This window comes from Monodelphis domestica, chromosome 7, assembly GCF_027887165.1.
Source record: "Monodelphis domestica isolate mMonDom1 chromosome 7, mMonDom1.pri, whole genome shotgun sequence".
In the NCBI taxonomy this organism is placed as follows: domain Eukaryota; kingdom Metazoa; phylum Chordata; class Mammalia; order Didelphimorphia; family Didelphidae; genus Monodelphis; species Monodelphis domestica.
The window spans coordinates 183,016,758-183,034,074 of NC_077233.1; the positions used below are offsets into that span (position 1 = coordinate 183,016,758).

A 17,317-nucleotide genomic window follows, 5' to 3' on the forward strand; every position below is an offset into this window, starting at 1 on the left:
TTACTTGAGGGAAAGGACTGTTTCATTTTGATTTTTATATCCATAGCATCTAGCAAGATACTTTGCATAGTGCTTGTTGAATTGATAATCTAAAGCAATATACAGTCCAAAATTCTATAAAATCAAGTATTTGTTTAATAGCTACTATGTGCAAAGAACTAATGGAATTTAGAATATATCATTTGATTCTATTTCTATAACTCTTCAAATTGGTTTGGTTTAGGAGCTGCATAGTATCAAGAACACTGGTCCTTGATCCAGAAGACCTGGGTTTTGGTCCCAATTCTGTCCATTGCTATCTGAGTGACCTTGGGCGAGACCCTTCACGTTCGTGGGCCTCAGTCTTTTCATCTATAAAATGGGAGGATTGGGTATATCCACTTAAAATCCTATTAGATATTAAAAACCAGTTTCCAATCCCCAATTTACACTGATAGCCCAAAGGTGACACCTAGCGGTGGCCGAGGAGGTGATATAGCAGCATTCCGAGCCAGATCATTCTTGAAAATTAAAATTCAATCATCTACAAAATGGATGATTGAAACGGGCTATTCGGTTAGACTGGCGGAACCTGGTAGGGAGAGATACATAAATAACCTCTAACCTGCACAGGATCACCAACCCACGGCGCGGACTCCAAAAATAACTGAATTCGAGGGAGATTGTGACTCTGCCCTCAGTCCGGCTCCGCCCAAGTCCGGGCTGGCGCAGCAACCTGCGCGTGCGCACAAAAGACGCTCGTCTTCAGGACTTACTTCTTTCACCCGGGTCAGGCTGAATGTGGCGCCGCTGGCCGGAAGTGCAGCCGCGGCTGGTTCCGGCGGCCGGGAAGGTACAGAAATGGAAGAGGTTCCGCAGGGTGAGCCCGGGAAGTGGAACTTGGGCTGGGATTAGGAACTACGTGGCGCGCAGGGCGGGAAGGTCTTATAACCGTGATCTTGTCTCTTCCAGACTGCCCTGGAACCGGCAGTGCCCAGGCGGGGAAAGGGGCATCTTGTCAGGGATGCCCGAACCAGCGTCTGTGCGCCTCCGGGGCTGGCGCCGCCCCCGACCCGGGTGAGCGCTGAGCAAGGGGGCGGGAAGAGGAATGAGTGAGGAGTAGGGAACGCCGAGGAGGGAATGAAGGGAAGAGGGGAGTACTAGGAGAAGGGAGTGGCTGGGGAGTGGGGAGCGGAGGTGGTTTGGGAGTTCTGGAGGAAAGAGTTGAAAGGAGTTAGAATGGGGTCTGGAAAAGGGGGTAGATTTGGGGAAGAAAAGAAGAGGGATGTGGGAGGTGGGTAGCAGAGAGTTTGGAAAGGCTTAGTGTGTGAAATGGGATAGGATTTAGAATTTGTAGCGTTGTGACTTACCTCTGAACTCACTCAGACAGTTGTTTGCATGCTGCCTTCCCAACTGGATTGTACCCTCCTGTAGGGCAGGTACTATTTCTGACTCTGTATTCTCAATACTTAACCTAATGAATGAATGAAACATTTTTTTTTAGGCTCTTGCCATGTGCGTGTAATAGTATTTAATAGATCCTGGATGACGGGCTTCACATACACACTAATGGAAGACCCAATGTGAGGGGCAAGAACCATTAGTGAGGCAGAACCCCTGCAGTACTGAGACTTGAAAATAGTCTTTTTTAGTGAACTGAGACGAGCCTTAGAGATCTGGCAGAGATAGGAAGCCCTTGTTTCTGGAGTTGGGCTTTGTCTTAACCAAAAAATGTTTTCTACAGCAATAGAGCAAATCAAAGAAAAAATGAGAACTGTGAAATACAAAATCTTGGTCTTATCTGGGAAAGGTGGTGTTGGCAAAAGCACTTTCAGTGCTCATCTTGCTCATGGCCTAGCAGAAGATGAAAGTAAACAGGTAGGAAGTTTTTTGAAAAATTTGGAAAGATCCATTTTGATGGATACATGAGTAGTTCTTGATGGGAAACTTTGAATTCCTGTAGTGAAAAAATACACTAATTCTCCTCACTTATTGACATTATTACATTCTGTTGCATACTTGATATATCCTAGAATATTTTTTTTATTTTAATAAAAAATTTCCATATAAGTTTTCTAAAGTTGTCTCCCTTCCTTCTTCCCTCCCTCCTCCTAGAGTTGAATAGAGTTGGCAATTCAGTCTCACCCTAGCATATTTAAAACATTTCACAAAACCCTGAATTTATTACTTCACCAACTTCCAACTTATAGTTTGGTAGTTTCTGCTTCTGTCACTTTAGGAATAAAATCTCCAGGGGGGGGGGGTGTCCAGATTTAAGATAGAATACTTCAACCTATTCTAACCAGGCAAACAAAGTGATTTTTATTCCCTAAAATCCCTACCTTCCATCTTAGAATCAATACTGTGTATTGGTTCTAAGCCAAAAGAGTGGTAAAGGCTAGGCAATGGGAGTGAAATAGAAAGTGTTTAAGGTCAGATTTGAACCTAGGACCACCCATCTCTAGGCCTGGCTCTCAAACCACTGAGCCACCCAGCTCCCTCCCAGTGAATTTTTATATATCTAGTCTAGTACCAAGTAGACTCTATGTACTTATAAAATTTTTCAAGAAGTTTAGTGACAGTTTATATACTTTATGTAGGGTAGTCACTTTTTTAGAAGCATTCAGTGAAATAATGAATGAAATGAAATAATAGATTCTATCTATTATCAGCTAGTCAGTTTAGCAAAGAATCTTTTAACTACAAATTCAACATCTTTTCTCTGAAAGCAGGACACATGTATTATGGACATATGGAACTTCAGTTTATTATGCACACTGAATCTAGTGGCTTTTCTTTTTTTTCTCAACCTTGTTATACTTATGTGTTATATCACTTAACACCTGGCCCATACTTGTATGGCTCATCATCCCTTCTAGGGATGTCTCACTTCAGTTGAGTTAGTCATTTATAGTAAGCATATTTAGGGGCAACTAGATGGCTCAATGGATAGAACATTGGGCCTGGAGTCAGAAAGTCCTGAATTCAAGTCTAGCTTCAGACATTAGCTGTGTGACCCTGGGTGAGTCACTGAACTTTATTTTTTGCTTTAACCCACCAGAATGAAATGGCAGAACCCACTCCAATATCTTTGCCAAGAAAATCTCATGAACAGTGGGGTCATGAAGACTTGGACACAATTGAACAATAAAATATAGTTTATTGAGAGTACCCCTACTAAAAATTAATTTGTTAGGACCTGTCAGCTTCTCTTTGCTGCCATAATAATGGTAATACATTTCTATAGTGCTTTAAGGTTTACAGAATGCTTTCTTTACAACAATCTTGTCAGGTAAATAGATAGTGAAAGTATTATTCTTAGTACTATTGATCTTAGGTAGATGAACCAATTTTTAAGTTATGGTAGAATGTAAAAATAAAGTTTCATAAATCTTATAATGCTTTTGAACTTGAATGATAGTTATAAAACATTGAATCACACCACCTCTCAGATGTTAAAATCACATTCAAGTTACATATGTGTAAAAGACGCACATACACAGTTGTTATCAGTCATGTATGAATTCATGATCCCATTTGGGTTTTCTTGGCAAAGATAATGGAATGGTTTGCCGTTTTCTTCTCCAGCTCTTTTTACAGATAAGGATACTGAGGCAAACAGGGTTAAGTGACTTGCCCAGGCCCAGAGTCACACAGCTAGTAGTCTGAGACTAGATTTGAACTCAGGAAGATGGATCTTCCTGACTCCAGGCCTAGCATTCTATTCATTTTGCCACCTAACTCCCAGATCAATAGATTGACAGACAGCTAGACAAAGGGAGCCAAATGGAGCGAGATGGGAGGCAGGAAATGAGAGAGAATGCATGAACTCCTTGAGAGCATACTGTCTTCCTTTATTATTTATATCAGAATTTAGCACAGTGCTCTTACTCATAGTAAGTGTTCAATAAATTATTCATTCATTCAAATTGAACATCTTTTAATATGTACATTTTAAAATATTTGGATAGATGATTTCTAATGTGTTTTCTACTTGTAATCTATGAACACTCTTGGAGATGACGAAAGAAGCAAGTTACTCTGATCCATTATAGTCGTTTGTGTTTTGATCAACCAGTAGAGGGAGCTAGTGTTAAAAACCTGATCTATTTTATGAGTATTGTACTAACTGCACACATAAGTTTTGTGAGAGGAATGAAAAAGAGAAACAAGAAACTAATATTGAACACATAAAAGGAATTAAAAATAAAAGAACAAATAAAGTTACAAGGAAGCATTCCATTTTGGAATGGAAATGTGACTTTCGAGAATGAATATCACCTTTTCCAAGTTTTGCAGATTTTTTTATTGTCTTTGAGTAAAGAATACTACTTGGAATTAGGAAAACCTTCTGAGGTTGTATCTAATTCACTGAAGAGTTTTTTTAGAAGATCTTGTTGAAACCTTCAGTTTTAGATAAGAACCCAAGAGCAGTGTAAGGTCATTGCTTACTCATAGGATACCTAGAAAACTTAGGCAGCTCCAGAGTTCAATCAGAGAGTCAGTGACATTTTGAAGGAGCCTGAATGACTGGGTCCAGTCTTAGAACATCTTAGGACCAGACCAAGGTCCAAAATAGCTTCTGAAGTCAGCAAGATACATAGTGAGCCTTGTTTTGTTCTCTGTAATATTTGTTTTTCTCCCAAACTAACTGTTTGCTGTTTCCTTTCATGATTCTTCCTCTTCCCTCATTCACCTGCTGCTTTACATAGTATATTTGTGTATTTCATTATGTGAATAATCTGACACATCTATCTTCTCTAGGTTGCTTTGCTGGATATTGATATTTGTGGACCATCAATTCCCAAAATGATGGGACTAGAAGGAGAACAGGTATGATTCGTTCTCTCAAGTTGCATAATACAATGTTTGTTTGTTTTTTAACCCTTACTTTTTGTCTTAGAATCAATACTATGTTTTGGTTCCAAGGCAGAAATAGTAAGGGCTAAGCAAAGTGGCTTGCCTATGGTCACACAGCAAGGAAATATCTGAGGCCAGATGTGAACCCAGAACTACCTCTCTATAAGTTTAGCTCTTATTCCACTGAACCATTTAACCACCCTTCAATGTTGTCTTGAAACAATAGAACTGAATTTAAGATTCAGTACTTCTTTATATGAATTTATATGAATTAGTATATTAAATCTGATAAATTTTGCTTGGTAATCTATATAGTTATATTTTGAAATTTTTAAAGTTTTTTAATATCACCTTCATTACTAAATATATCCTTTGTCTATTCAAAGCTATTCATTATAACAGAAAATAAAAGCAACGGGAAAAGGCAGTTTAGCAAAATTAATGTATCATCAAAGCAAGAACTAAGATCCTAAGCAGGATTATAATTGAAGGAAGCTGCTTAAAAGTAGTGGTTTTTCACAGTTCATCAATAAAACTTCTAAAATTTGTGTAAACAACAGAAAAAAAATCTGGCATAATATGCAGTGTTCATATTGTGTGTTAAGTCCCTACTTAAGAATTCCTGATCTCTGCAAATTAGGGAGGAAGTTGCATTTTCTCATTTCTGGGGAGAAACTTGACCGTTAAAATTACACTGCATTCAGTTTCAAGTTTTATTGTCATTTCCATTTCCACAGTAGAAGCCATTATTTTCTGGGGTTTTCTCATTTCACTCTGCATCAGTTCGTTCATACAAGTCTTAGATGCTTTTCTGAATTCATATTTCTCATTTTTTAGAGAGATATTCTAATACATTCATATATCTCAGTTTGTGTAGCCACGTCTCAGATATCTACTTTATTTCTAGTCCTTTGCTACTATAAAGTCCTTCAATGAATAATTTGGTACAGATACTGAACATATTTGACAAATTTGGGATTTTCAGCAGTGGGATCCCTGGGTTAAATGGTATGGCTATTTTACTCCCTTTATTATTATTATTATTATTTATTATAATTCTAAATTGCTTTCTGGAACAGTTGGATCAATTCACAATTCCACCAACAAATATATTAGAATGCTTTTTTTTTTCATAGTTCATCTTAAATTGACTTCCCATTATTTGTCATCTTATGACATTCACTTTTTCTTCTTATTTAAAAACAAAAGTTCTTCCTCTATCTAAAGGAAATTAAACTGGTAAATTTAGTAAATTTATATTATATATAAAACAAACTTCAAAAGGCTATTTGGGGATATTCAGGAGTGATTCCTGAAGGGAGTTGGTGATTTCCTAAAGGGAAGGGGGGAAAATAAATGTAGAAGTGACTTAGAACCAACATCTTTGTTAGGGAAGCTAGATTAGGATTTTCACGGGGCTTATAATACTAGAATTGAGGAGATGCTTATGTCCTAGTGATATCTTAGAGAACAGTGAGACTCTGTATATAACATGGGAAAAATCAGTACAGAAACCAGTGCCTTTCTTCTAAAGAACAAGGAACAGAGAAGAGACCCTAATAGTCAATTAAAACCATAAGTTGTGGACCAAAAGTTTTGATGCCAGTGAGCCCAGAAAAGATGCCACGGGGAGAGTTTTAACATTGAATAAAGAATAAACAAAAAGAAGCCCCTGAAGAGGCTACATTTATTTTAAAAGGAATCATGAGTTTTCTTATTTCATTTTCTTAAATTATTCTAAAGAAATACTTTCATTAATTTGTTGTCTTTGTAAACGAAAACTTAATAACTCAAAGGATAATGTTTTGGGGCAGAGTAGAAGCTTAGAAATTAATGATTTTATAGCCAGAGGTAAAGGGAGTTTGAATATACTCTTTGACTAATGAAAAAAAGGCTGCTTCCATTTAAACCACAACTTTTGCTACTTAGTGACAAAATAGAGGCATCTTTTAAGAAGTGAAATTAACATTTGAGTGTTGGCAACTGCAAATCTGGCTAAAAGCTTCATTGTACATAAATCAATAATTAAGTTGGTTAGCTTTTTTTTCTTTAAAATGTACTTTATTTTTGGCTTTCTTCAGAGCTCAGCTCAAGTGCCCCCTCCATGAACCCTTTTCTGAACAACTTCAGCTATTTGTACTTCCCCTTCACCCCAAATGAGTTTTTCCTTTTGCTTTACTTTGTATGCATTCTATATCTCCTTATTTGTTTGTAAGCTCCTTGAGAACAGGGACTGTATTTTTGTTTCTTTGTCTTTATAACCCTAGCACCTTGCACAATGTCTAGATAGTACATAGACAAGACACTTAATGTTTGCTGATTGATATGATTCCAGTTTATTTCTTCCTTTTTCTACTTGTGGGCTCTTTAGGTCTCATTGGCTCATTTCTGTTTTCACTCTCATGATACTCCAGCCTTTTCTTTCTTTCTTTTTTTTAATATTCCTATATCAAAGGACTTTTCAAGAGCAATTTCAGTGCCATATAATAATTTCTGCATTTTCACAAAAGACCTCACCTCCCCAACAAATTTATACTGCTCTTTTAAAATAAATAATATTTTAGACCATTCACTTGTATTTGATTCCAGATAATCCTATCTAGCTTGTTTCCCCAAAGATATAAAATCAAACTCTCAGAGAATATTCATACCTTCCTTTCTTTAGTATCTTTCAAGAGCTGTTCACACTCTATTTTGATTTTTGTGATATTATATGTTGCTAATACTAAAATAGATATGTGGTATCAATTCAGGAGTTCCTGCCAATGATGCATCTTGCAAGTTAGCTATGCCTGCCCTTCCCATCAAATTCTCATTTATGTTCCCCTAAAAATTCACTGCAGAAATCTGGCTTTTATACTCCAGCATGACATCGTGGTGACCTAGCTTCTCAAAACTTATACTACAGGAAGTTAAGTTCTGATAAGTTCTGCCATGCTGCAAGTACTTCGAGAATGGCCCCAGGAACAGACTTAGTCTGCTTTCTATCTCAGAAAGGCACATCATCATCTGTAGGCTAGCAATGACCTGGTGCTGAAGCTTTTTTTTGGCCATGATAACCTATAACATGGGGGGAAATGATCATGATATTTTATTTAAAAGATATATTACCAATGTGTATAATTTTTATAAGTGATTATTGATTCTTATATTTGTTCAGGTTCATCAGAGTGGTTCTGGATGGTCTCCAGTAGTAAGTTTTTCCTCAAACCTACTTTGTTTTTTAAATAGTATGTCATGTTGAAATACAGGTATATGTAAATATACATCATTTACATGTACATCTGTATGTACATGTATACACACATATATATTTTGTGTATAAATATAATAGAAAGGGCTAATAAGTATTTGCTTATTTGGCAACATTTATCAGAACTGAGCTATGCATTTAGTTTAACCAGTTCTATTTTACTGGCAACAGTATAAGCCATGGTGGAATTCAGTTCAACAAAAGAAAAGAAAACCCCAAATGGGGTTGGACACAACTGAAAGCAACAAAAATTATTAATGATGAAAAATGTTCTTCTCCTTAAGAAACTTACATTTTATTGGAAGGGGTCCTACTTGACCATAGACAAAGGGGAAAGGAATAAGCATTGACCTAAGGCCTACAATATGTCAAGTATTGTGCTAGACACTTAAAAAAAACCCAATCAGATATTGTCTCCCTTCATCTTTACAACATCCTTGAAGAAACTTTGAAAAACATTCAATTTGCCTGAGGTCACAGAGCTAGTAAATTTCTGAGACTGGATTTGAATTTAGGTCTTCCTCACTCCAAAGCTAACATTGTATTCACTGCACTAGCAACTGCCTCTGATGACATAGACACTTATATTGGATAGGGAGTGAAGATAGCAAAAGAAAGATCAGACAAGATGCTGTAGAACTATTTTAGAAGAGAGCACTGATTGCTTGAGAAGAGAATAAAGGTTTTATAGAGAAGGCACCTGAAGTGAGAGATGGCAAGTATTCTGAAAGACAGAGGAAGAGTATGTTCTAGATATAAGGGAAGGATGGTTTGTGCAAATGTGGGGAAGCAGGCACTATCCTGTCTAATTCTCATTGTTCTGCTATCATGGTCAAAAATGGTATAACAACTGACAGAATGGAATATGTGGTCAGTCTGTGGCTATTCACCTACTTTGGAGCAAATCTGTCTACCATTATAACAGTCTTATGGGGCAGAAGTAGAAGATGCCTCTTCCTCCATGACTGTAACGTAGAGAATTAATGTGAAGTAGGGCTGAAGAAATAGGATGTATCTTGATTGCAGAAGACTGTAAATACAAAGCTGAAGAGTGCATATTTTATCTTAGATGCAATAAGGAATCACTGAAGTTTTTTGTTTTTTTTTTTAACAAGGGATTTACATAGTAATACCTAATTCTTAGGGATATTACTTTGGCAACTTTGGGAAAGATGAATGAGATTTGTGACAGGGAGAACAATTAAAATGTCTCTTGCAGTAGTTAAGAGAAGGGATGATAAAAGTCTAAATATGAGTGGCATCCATGTGAATTTATACATGACAAACATGAATGATTCTGCAGAGGGAGGGTCAACAGGACTTGGCAACTGATTAGATGTTGGGGTAAAGGAAAGAGTAAAAGAATGGCTCCAGCATCATAAATTTGAGTGTTGAGGGGAGAACATGCTCTAGGAAAATCAAACAATAACAACATTTTTGAATACTTCTACTGCATGCCAGGCACTGTGCTAGATGCATAAATACAACAAGTGAAACAGTCCTTTTATGAAAGAAGCTTCAGTTCTAATAAAGGATGACAATGAGTAGATGTTAAAATACATACAGAAGCAATACAAATAAATGCAAAGTCAACTACAAGGTGACTTGAAAGGGAAGGCATTAGTAGTTGAGGGGATCAGGAAAGGTTTATAAGGAATGGTGCTTCAGCTATATACAGAGGCATCCTATGAGGCAGAAGTGAGGAGGGAAGTACATTCCAGGCATGGGGAACAGCCAGTGCAAAGGCATGATGATAGAGGAGTGTTGGATGAGAAATTATGTGGCTTGTTTGACCGTATAACAGAGTGTGCTGGGGGAATTCATTGAAGTTAGTAGGAGGCCACCTATAAAGTGACTTAAAAGCTAAAAAGTACCTTTTATTCTATAGACAATAGGGAACCATCTGAGTAGATTGAGCAAGGAGGAGAGGGCCCTAGTCAGCTCTGTCTGTCCTTAAGGGTATTCACTTTGGCAGCAGTGTATAAGATGGGCTAGTCAGGAGAGAAGTGAAACAGGAATGCCAATTAGGAAGTTTTTTTCTGTAACCCAGGCAAGATGTGATAAGGACTAGAAACTAAGGAAGATGGCAGATATAGTGTTCCAGGGTTGGAGGAAAGCAGAGCATGATGCCTCAAGAGAAATAAGATTGGAGAAATGATGAGTTAAGTAGGAATGATTAGTTTATGATACATGAAATTTGAAGTAGTGACAGAGTCTAGGTAGAAGTCATAAGATTACAAATTTCTAGCTGGAATGGGCATTAGATATCATCTAGAGATCATCTTCTTGCTTTCATATGAAGAAAACAAAGCCTGGAGTGGATAAATGACTTGTTATGGATCACATGAGTAATAGGCGGCATAGCCAGAATTCAAAGTCAAGTTCTCTGACTTCAGATGCTTGCTTTCCATTATACCATATGTCTAGTGACCAGTTGAGATTAGGGCTTCAAGTATCAGTTCACATAACTGAAACCATAGAGAATGGTGAGATCACTGAGTGAGGAGCCAGAGCCCAGGATAAAACCTTAGGGGAAGCTTCTGCTGAAGAGGGTAGGAGATGAAAAGGAGACTGAGAAAGTGCTTTTTGTGCTATTTTTTTTCCAGTAAAATATTTCTCCTGTGCATATTTATTTTGCTTTTATTACTCTGTTCCCTTTGTAGTATGTTGAAGAAAATCTTGGTGTGATGTCAGTAGGCTTCTTGCTTGGCAGTCCTGATGATGCTGTTATCTGGCGGGGACCCAAAAAAAATGGTTTGCACTAAAGTCTTTAATCATTTTGGCTTGTTATTTCAGAACAAACACTGTTGCTCTCATATAGCTTACTAAACTTTGTAATTATCTGAGTAGCTATTTGCTTTGCTGTATCATTACATAAATTTATTTAGTTTAATATAAAGAGCTGAAGAGCATTAGCTTTTGTTCACTAGTTTTTCATATTATTTGTAAGAATTTGGCTCCTTAAAGTATGCGTAATTAGCATTTGTGTTGTGGCTCAAGGGGCATATTTAGATTTGGTGTAGAGATAGAGGCTGTGTGGTCAGTAGCATCTGACATCAGCTTTATTTAGTTGAATTCCATTGTAATGAATGAACAAATGTTATTACATGGAGTGTAAATTCATGCCATATTCTTTTTTTTTGTATTGGAGCTTTATTATCTATTATTATTTATTATTTATTTATTTATTATTATAAGTGGGGAAAGCTTTACCTTCTTTCTTTTTTCTCTTTCTAAGGCATGATCAAACAGTTTCTTCGTGATGTGGACTGGGGAGAGATTGACTACCTCATTGTAGATACTCCACCTGGTACTTCAGATGAACATTTATCCATAGTCCAGTATCTCAGTGCAGCACACATAGATGGAGCGGTAATAATCACTACTCCTCAGGTGAGACATTTTTATTTCTTTATAAGCTATACACTGATAGCAAGCATTGCTATGAAACACACTGTAAAGAATATTGGTTTTGGATTCAGAGAATGAGAGTTCGAATCCTAACTCTTCTACTACTATTTGTATATCCTTGAACAAATCACTTAATCTTTCTGGGCCACAGGTTCCTTGTCTGTAAAATGATGGGTTTGGATTTGATAATCTCTAAAGTGACTCCTATCTTATTTTTCTGTTTGGATTCTTGAAAGTTGAACACAGATTTTTAAATTGTGAGTTCTTAATAAACAATTCCCCCTTTTTTACATGTTATTTGCATTGAGACAATTATAATGTAAAAAATCATTACACCATTTTTTCCTGTCTTGCTAGTTAAAACACTTTTATTCTGTAGCCCCTTTCTCTTGACTTGTATCACAAATGCAATATAACTATATTATTCTATTTTGTAAAATTCTTCTTTGCTAATGTATTTGCTTTTTCCCAGACCAATTAAGACTTGCCAACATCCTCAATTCCTACCTTTTGGTACATTTTCTGCATTTTTCAAAAATTGTTCCTAAATATTTCCATTTTTCCTGTGAATTTAGCCTTGAAGCCTGGGAAGATTGTCATATAAGCTGCTAAATGAGTACTGTTAGGAGCCCATTTTTCTCCACAAAAGATTCTAAGGAATATAATAATAGACAGGTATCCTTCTACAAGAAGCTTAACATCTTAGATCTAACTTAACACTTAAGTTCAAGTAGGTCTATACAAACCTATCCCTTAAGGAAGCTCAAAGAAGAACTTCAAACATTTATTAAGTGAATCCTGACCCTGTTAGTAACCATCTAAGTGAATTTCAGCAAGTCACTTTTGTCTCAATCTCAGTTTCCTCATTAGTAAAATCCCCAAGTTGGACTAGATGTTTCTAATCTTTGATCTCCATGTCTTATGATTTTGTGTTCTTACTTATTGCTGTAGAGACCACAGGAAGAAAAGAACCAAGCCTGACCCATTAGGTCCTCTTTTGTTGTAAACAATATGGGGAAAAGCTTTCTTTGATGATTCTTTGAATCTCTATTGGATAATTAAAGACTTGTTTTAAAAATATTTGAAGAAACAAAGATATAACTGCTCCCCAATCACAATGAGTAGAAAATATGCCCCAAGTGCTTAATCAAAACCCTTGGGCAAGCTTTCCGAAAGTTCAAGAGAGAGCTAGAAGGAGTCAATGCAAATAATAAATGCCTTGGGTTGGGCTTCCTGTTACCCCTACCTTATAAGAACTTTCTCATATTTTCTTCCTCCATCACTGGTTAATTGTCCAGAAATCGCCTACAAATACTAAGCAAAAATAAACTCCTTTGCTTTTTCTTACCAAAAAAAAAAAAGAAAAGAAAGTAAGTTCAAGTTGTCTGGGATGAGAAAAATTCACAATCACTTTTAGCAGTGACCATGATATGCCTTCTAATAAGGTCCTATTTAATTGAAATAAATAATTCACTTGACTATAATCTGAAATTTTTCTCTAAATCTCTACAAAAATACAAGAGATTTATCAATCCATTTCTCTTATTGAATTGATAAGATTTTATGTTTGGGGAATGCATTTTTTTTTTTAAATCACATAATTTATTCTTCCGTTAGAGTTGATACAGTTTTAAATAGCAACAAAGTACACAGTGGTGGAAAATTGGCACAGAACTTACAAGCACTTCAATCACAATAATGCTGTTCATGCTTTATCCGTTCAAAACCTTGATGTACATTTTCTACTGACCAACTTAATAAAAGAAAAAATTCTTTTTTAAAACAAATGAATTTAAAATCATCCTTTTGAATACACTGTATATTTTATCTCCTTTAAATGCCATGGTATCATATATGCTTAGTTCTCAGTTAGAAGTGGAAAAGAAAAATTGAGAAATAAAGAATGTCTCCTTCCAAGGTAGAGGCAATTGATGAAAATGGTGTTTTGCTTTTAGGCTAATTGTGTTTTCAAATTATACATGCACAATTGTTGTTGAAAACTCATGAATGCATGGATTCCTACACAATTCAACATTATCCTTGAATTTAGCTGAAATGATTGGGGAATGCATTTTATTACTGGCTTTTTGTCAGTAAATACAATTATACATTAGAATCTCACTATGTGACAGTATCCAGAGTGGAGCAGAATTAAGTGCAGAAAGAATTCTATCATGGATTCTCACCTAAAAGGATTTCCTTACCTGAAGTATTGAAAGGACCATGCTACAAGATGCTATTATATTGTAATTATTAAATCTTTTTACATAAGCAAACCTGGGTCTTTACATGGAAATGTGGGTTTTGTAGATGTGCTAATTTTCAGAAATTGACTGAGATAGGTGAGTGGTTTCCAGGAGGGTCCAGAGGCTGGGATATATGAAACCTAGGATAAGATGTGGGAGGAGGAAGAAGATAAAAATTTTTTAAAAACAAGAACTCTTTAGTTTCAGGAAAAGAGAGAATTGACTGAAAAACCAGTAGTCTTGAAGGATATCCAGGGGAATAAGTTGTCTGCAGATAGGCATTTTCAGCATGAAACCAAGTTGAAAGTACCTAGTTTCATTCAAGAATAAAAGAAAATCCCTGTCCATCTGTAGTTTATAATTTAATTGCTAAAATTACAGGGCAAGTGATTAAACAAGCTGATATGTAATAGAAGTAGGACTTGAACCCAGGGCATCAATAAAATAAATTTGCACTCCATAAATAATAGCTGAAGGTATGTTTAACAGTGGAGGAAGGGTATGGGTCCAGGCCTCATTCTTCAACATCAGTACAGAAAGGAATAGCCCCTGATTCTGAAATTAGTCAAAGCTATCCCTTAGTTCTGAACCCAAGGACAGATTTATAGAAAATTATTAGAGAAAATTCCTTTGATTTATCTAATGATATGTTTTCTTTGAGTAATTTAGGTCATGGTACTAACTCAGTACCATAACTATACCATCACTGAAAATCAAAATTGTAACTTGGTTTCCCTAAAAATTTACCACTTTAGCTAATTTTTTTTTAATTTGGTCAATTTCAAACATTATTCCTCGGTTACAAAAATCATATACTATTCCTCCCTCCCCTCCCCCCGCCTTTCCCATAGCTGATGAGCAATTTCATTGGGTATTACATGTGTCCTTGATCAGAACCTATTTCCATGATGTTGATGTTTGCACTAGGATGATCATTTAGAGTCTATATCCCCAGTCATATCCCCCTCAACCCATGTAGTCAAGCAGTTGCCCTTCTTCGGTGTTTCTACTCCCACAGTTTTTCCCCTGAATGTGGATAGTGTTCTTTCTCATAAATCCCTCCAAGTTTTTCAGGATCACTGCATTGCCACTAATGGAGAAGTCCATTACATTCAATTGTACCACAGTGTATCAGTCTCTATGTACAATGTTCTCCTGGTTCTGCTCCTTTCACTTTGCATCTTTAGTTAAATTTTTTAAAAATGATTGATTCTTCTGCAAACAAATTCCAAACTTCTGACATGCCTAATAGGATAGTAACTCAAGAATACTTACTTATTTATGTGTAAATTATGTGAGAAAGAATATAGAGCCAAGATAAACCTATTGCTATCCCTTGATCTTTTGGCTAATTTTAAGATAGAGAAAAATAATCTTAGAAAACTTATTCTTTACAATGCTTTCCTAATACCCCATTTTCAAATTTACAATTTGACTGTCTCAGTATTTTTTTTTACTCCCACAGATAATGATTTCCAAAACTATATTTTCCAAATTTATCTACACCAAGCAAACAACTCTTAGATTTTAGAAATGTCCCAACAATCTGAAAATGGACCCCAAAAGTGAATATTAAGAAAGGGTAGAATGTCATACTGCAGAGCTTTTTTAAGTTCATTCTTACATGGAATGTGTGGCTTTTAATCATGGATCTTAGTATCTTTTGAGCTTCTTTTTACACACCAAGCAAACAAAAACTGTAGATTCTGATGGTGATAATAAAATGATTGATATCCAGCTATGTACTCTACTAAGGAACTATTTTTATACTTTAATTTCTTCTGTTACTTCTGAAAAGCTGATTGTATTCCTTTGATAGGAAGTATCACTACAGGATGTTCGGAAAGAAATCAACTTTTGTCATAAAGTGAAATTGCCCATAATTGGTGTTGTAGAGAACATGAGTGGCTTCATATGCCCTAAATGTAAGGTAAGAACATGTACATGGGTGTATGTAATTTTTTTGCTACATATAATTTTTAAAAATTTCACAACTGAAGATTTTATGATACTTTTTTCAGAGCTGTCTCTGTAGAAAGCCAATTTACAAAATTTCATGAATTGTTGTTCACTTGTTTCAGTTATGTAGAATTCTTCATGACCTCAGTTGAGGTTTTCTTAGCAAAGTTAGTGGAGTGGTGTGCCCTTTTTTGCTAGATCATTTTACAGATAGAACAGAGGCAAAATGAGTTAAATGACTTGCTTGGGGTTACACAGCTAGTAAATGATTGATGCAAGATTTGAACTCAAATAGTCTTCTGGCTTGGCATTTTATCTACTGTACCACCTAACTAGAAGAGACTGCTACTTTGCTTTTTAACAGGTTGATGCACAAAATGTCCACACAGGCCATTTCTGAGAGATAGTGTAACTTATTTATAAGTGTAGGCATTTAATATGCTTAAAATTAAATTTTTTAAAAATTCCATTTATGTTCTTTCTTTACAGAATGAATCGCAAATATTTCCTCCAACAACAGGTGGCGCAGAGGTAATGTGCCAAGATTTAAAAGTCCCCCTCCTCGGTAAAGTGCCTCTGGATCCACAGATAGGTGAGTATTCCACTAAGTATATGAAAGATCTGTAATGTCTTTAAATGGGTCACTTAAGCTGCAATTTTGAATTACTCAGTTATGCTCTTAAGTAGATAAGTTAAGAATAGATTTGGGTAGAGGAGAATAAATATTTTCTAAACAAATGCATTTTTAAAGGTATGATTATTATAAAACTAACCAGTGCTGACAGAACAAAAATATCATGTTTAATTCATAAGCTTAAATTTGATTTCTTTTTTTCCCAAGGAAAAAGTTGTGATAATGGACAATCCTTTTTGACTGAAGTGCCTGATTCCCCAGCTACTTTAGCTTACAGAAATATAATCCAAAGTAAGCAAAAACATGTCTGATTAAAGATATTTTTCTGTGGTTCACAGTTCTCTTACCTGGTATGTTAAATAAATGAGTATTTTGTCCAGAGTATCCTAGAATGTAGACTATATTCATAAAATCCTCCAGCCATATGGTAATGAGCAGTTGTTGAGCAGCATATATAAAGATCTTTTGTGCACAGAGTTAACTGGACTAAAGCTGTTAATACAGTTATTTCCTGAGGATGGTTACCCCCAGCAAAGTATGATAAATATAGCAAAGAAAGCAAATTAACTATAGGAATTTAGTAGTAATGGATTCCATGTCATACTGATGTTTATGAATATTTCTTTTCTTAGGAATTCAAGACTTTTGTGGCTTACATAGTTCAAAAGAAGAAAAGCTGGCTAGCTCTTGAAACATGTGAATTTTTGTGGACCCTACTAGCAATAGTCATAAGCAATCCGAGAAATGGACCAATATTATGTATGGTAAAAAAAAAAAGTCTAATCAGTTGCAGGGATAAGATTTAGAAATTTAAAAGCCTGACCTGATTTTGAAATCACTTTTTAAGTACACTTTAATCATCTAATTTTTATATTCTTTTTATTAGAATATAAATTAATATAATGTAAGGCACTGTGTTTACAGATATGCCATTTAAAAAATAAACATCATTCCTCCTCAAAAACCTGAGTTTTG

At 35.7% G+C, this 17,317-nt stretch overlaps 1 protein-coding gene across 4 annotated transcripts; it reads left to right on the forward strand.

Moving 5' to 3' along the window:
• The first annotated feature begins 714 nt into the window (after positions 1–714).
• On the forward strand, positions 715–17,306 carry NUBP1 (NUBP iron-sulfur cluster assembly factor 1, cytosolic). 4 transcript variants are annotated; one of them, XM_001366619.3, is made up of 11 exons: positions 715–859; positions 952–1,056; positions 1,724–1,857; positions 4,744–4,812; positions 8,000–8,032; positions 10,756–10,846; positions 11,331–11,485; positions 15,569–15,679; positions 16,198–16,300; positions 16,550–16,633; positions 16,975–17,306. In XM_001366619.3, exons 1-11 carry the CDS (start codon positions 841–843, stop codon positions 17,031–17,033), a joined length of 963 nt encoding a protein of 320 aa, XP_001366656.1. In that variant the 5' UTR covers positions 715–840; the 3' UTR covers positions 17,034–17,306. The 4 variants fall into 4 exon arrangements, with proteins under 4 accessions (XP_001366656.1, XP_007498712.2, XP_016279489.2 ...); XM_007498650.3 differs by lacking the exon at positions 1,724–1,857; XM_016424002.2 differs by lacking the exon at positions 8,000–8,032 and having other exon boundaries at positions 739–859.
• Positions 17,307–17,317: the final 11 nt, after the last annotated feature.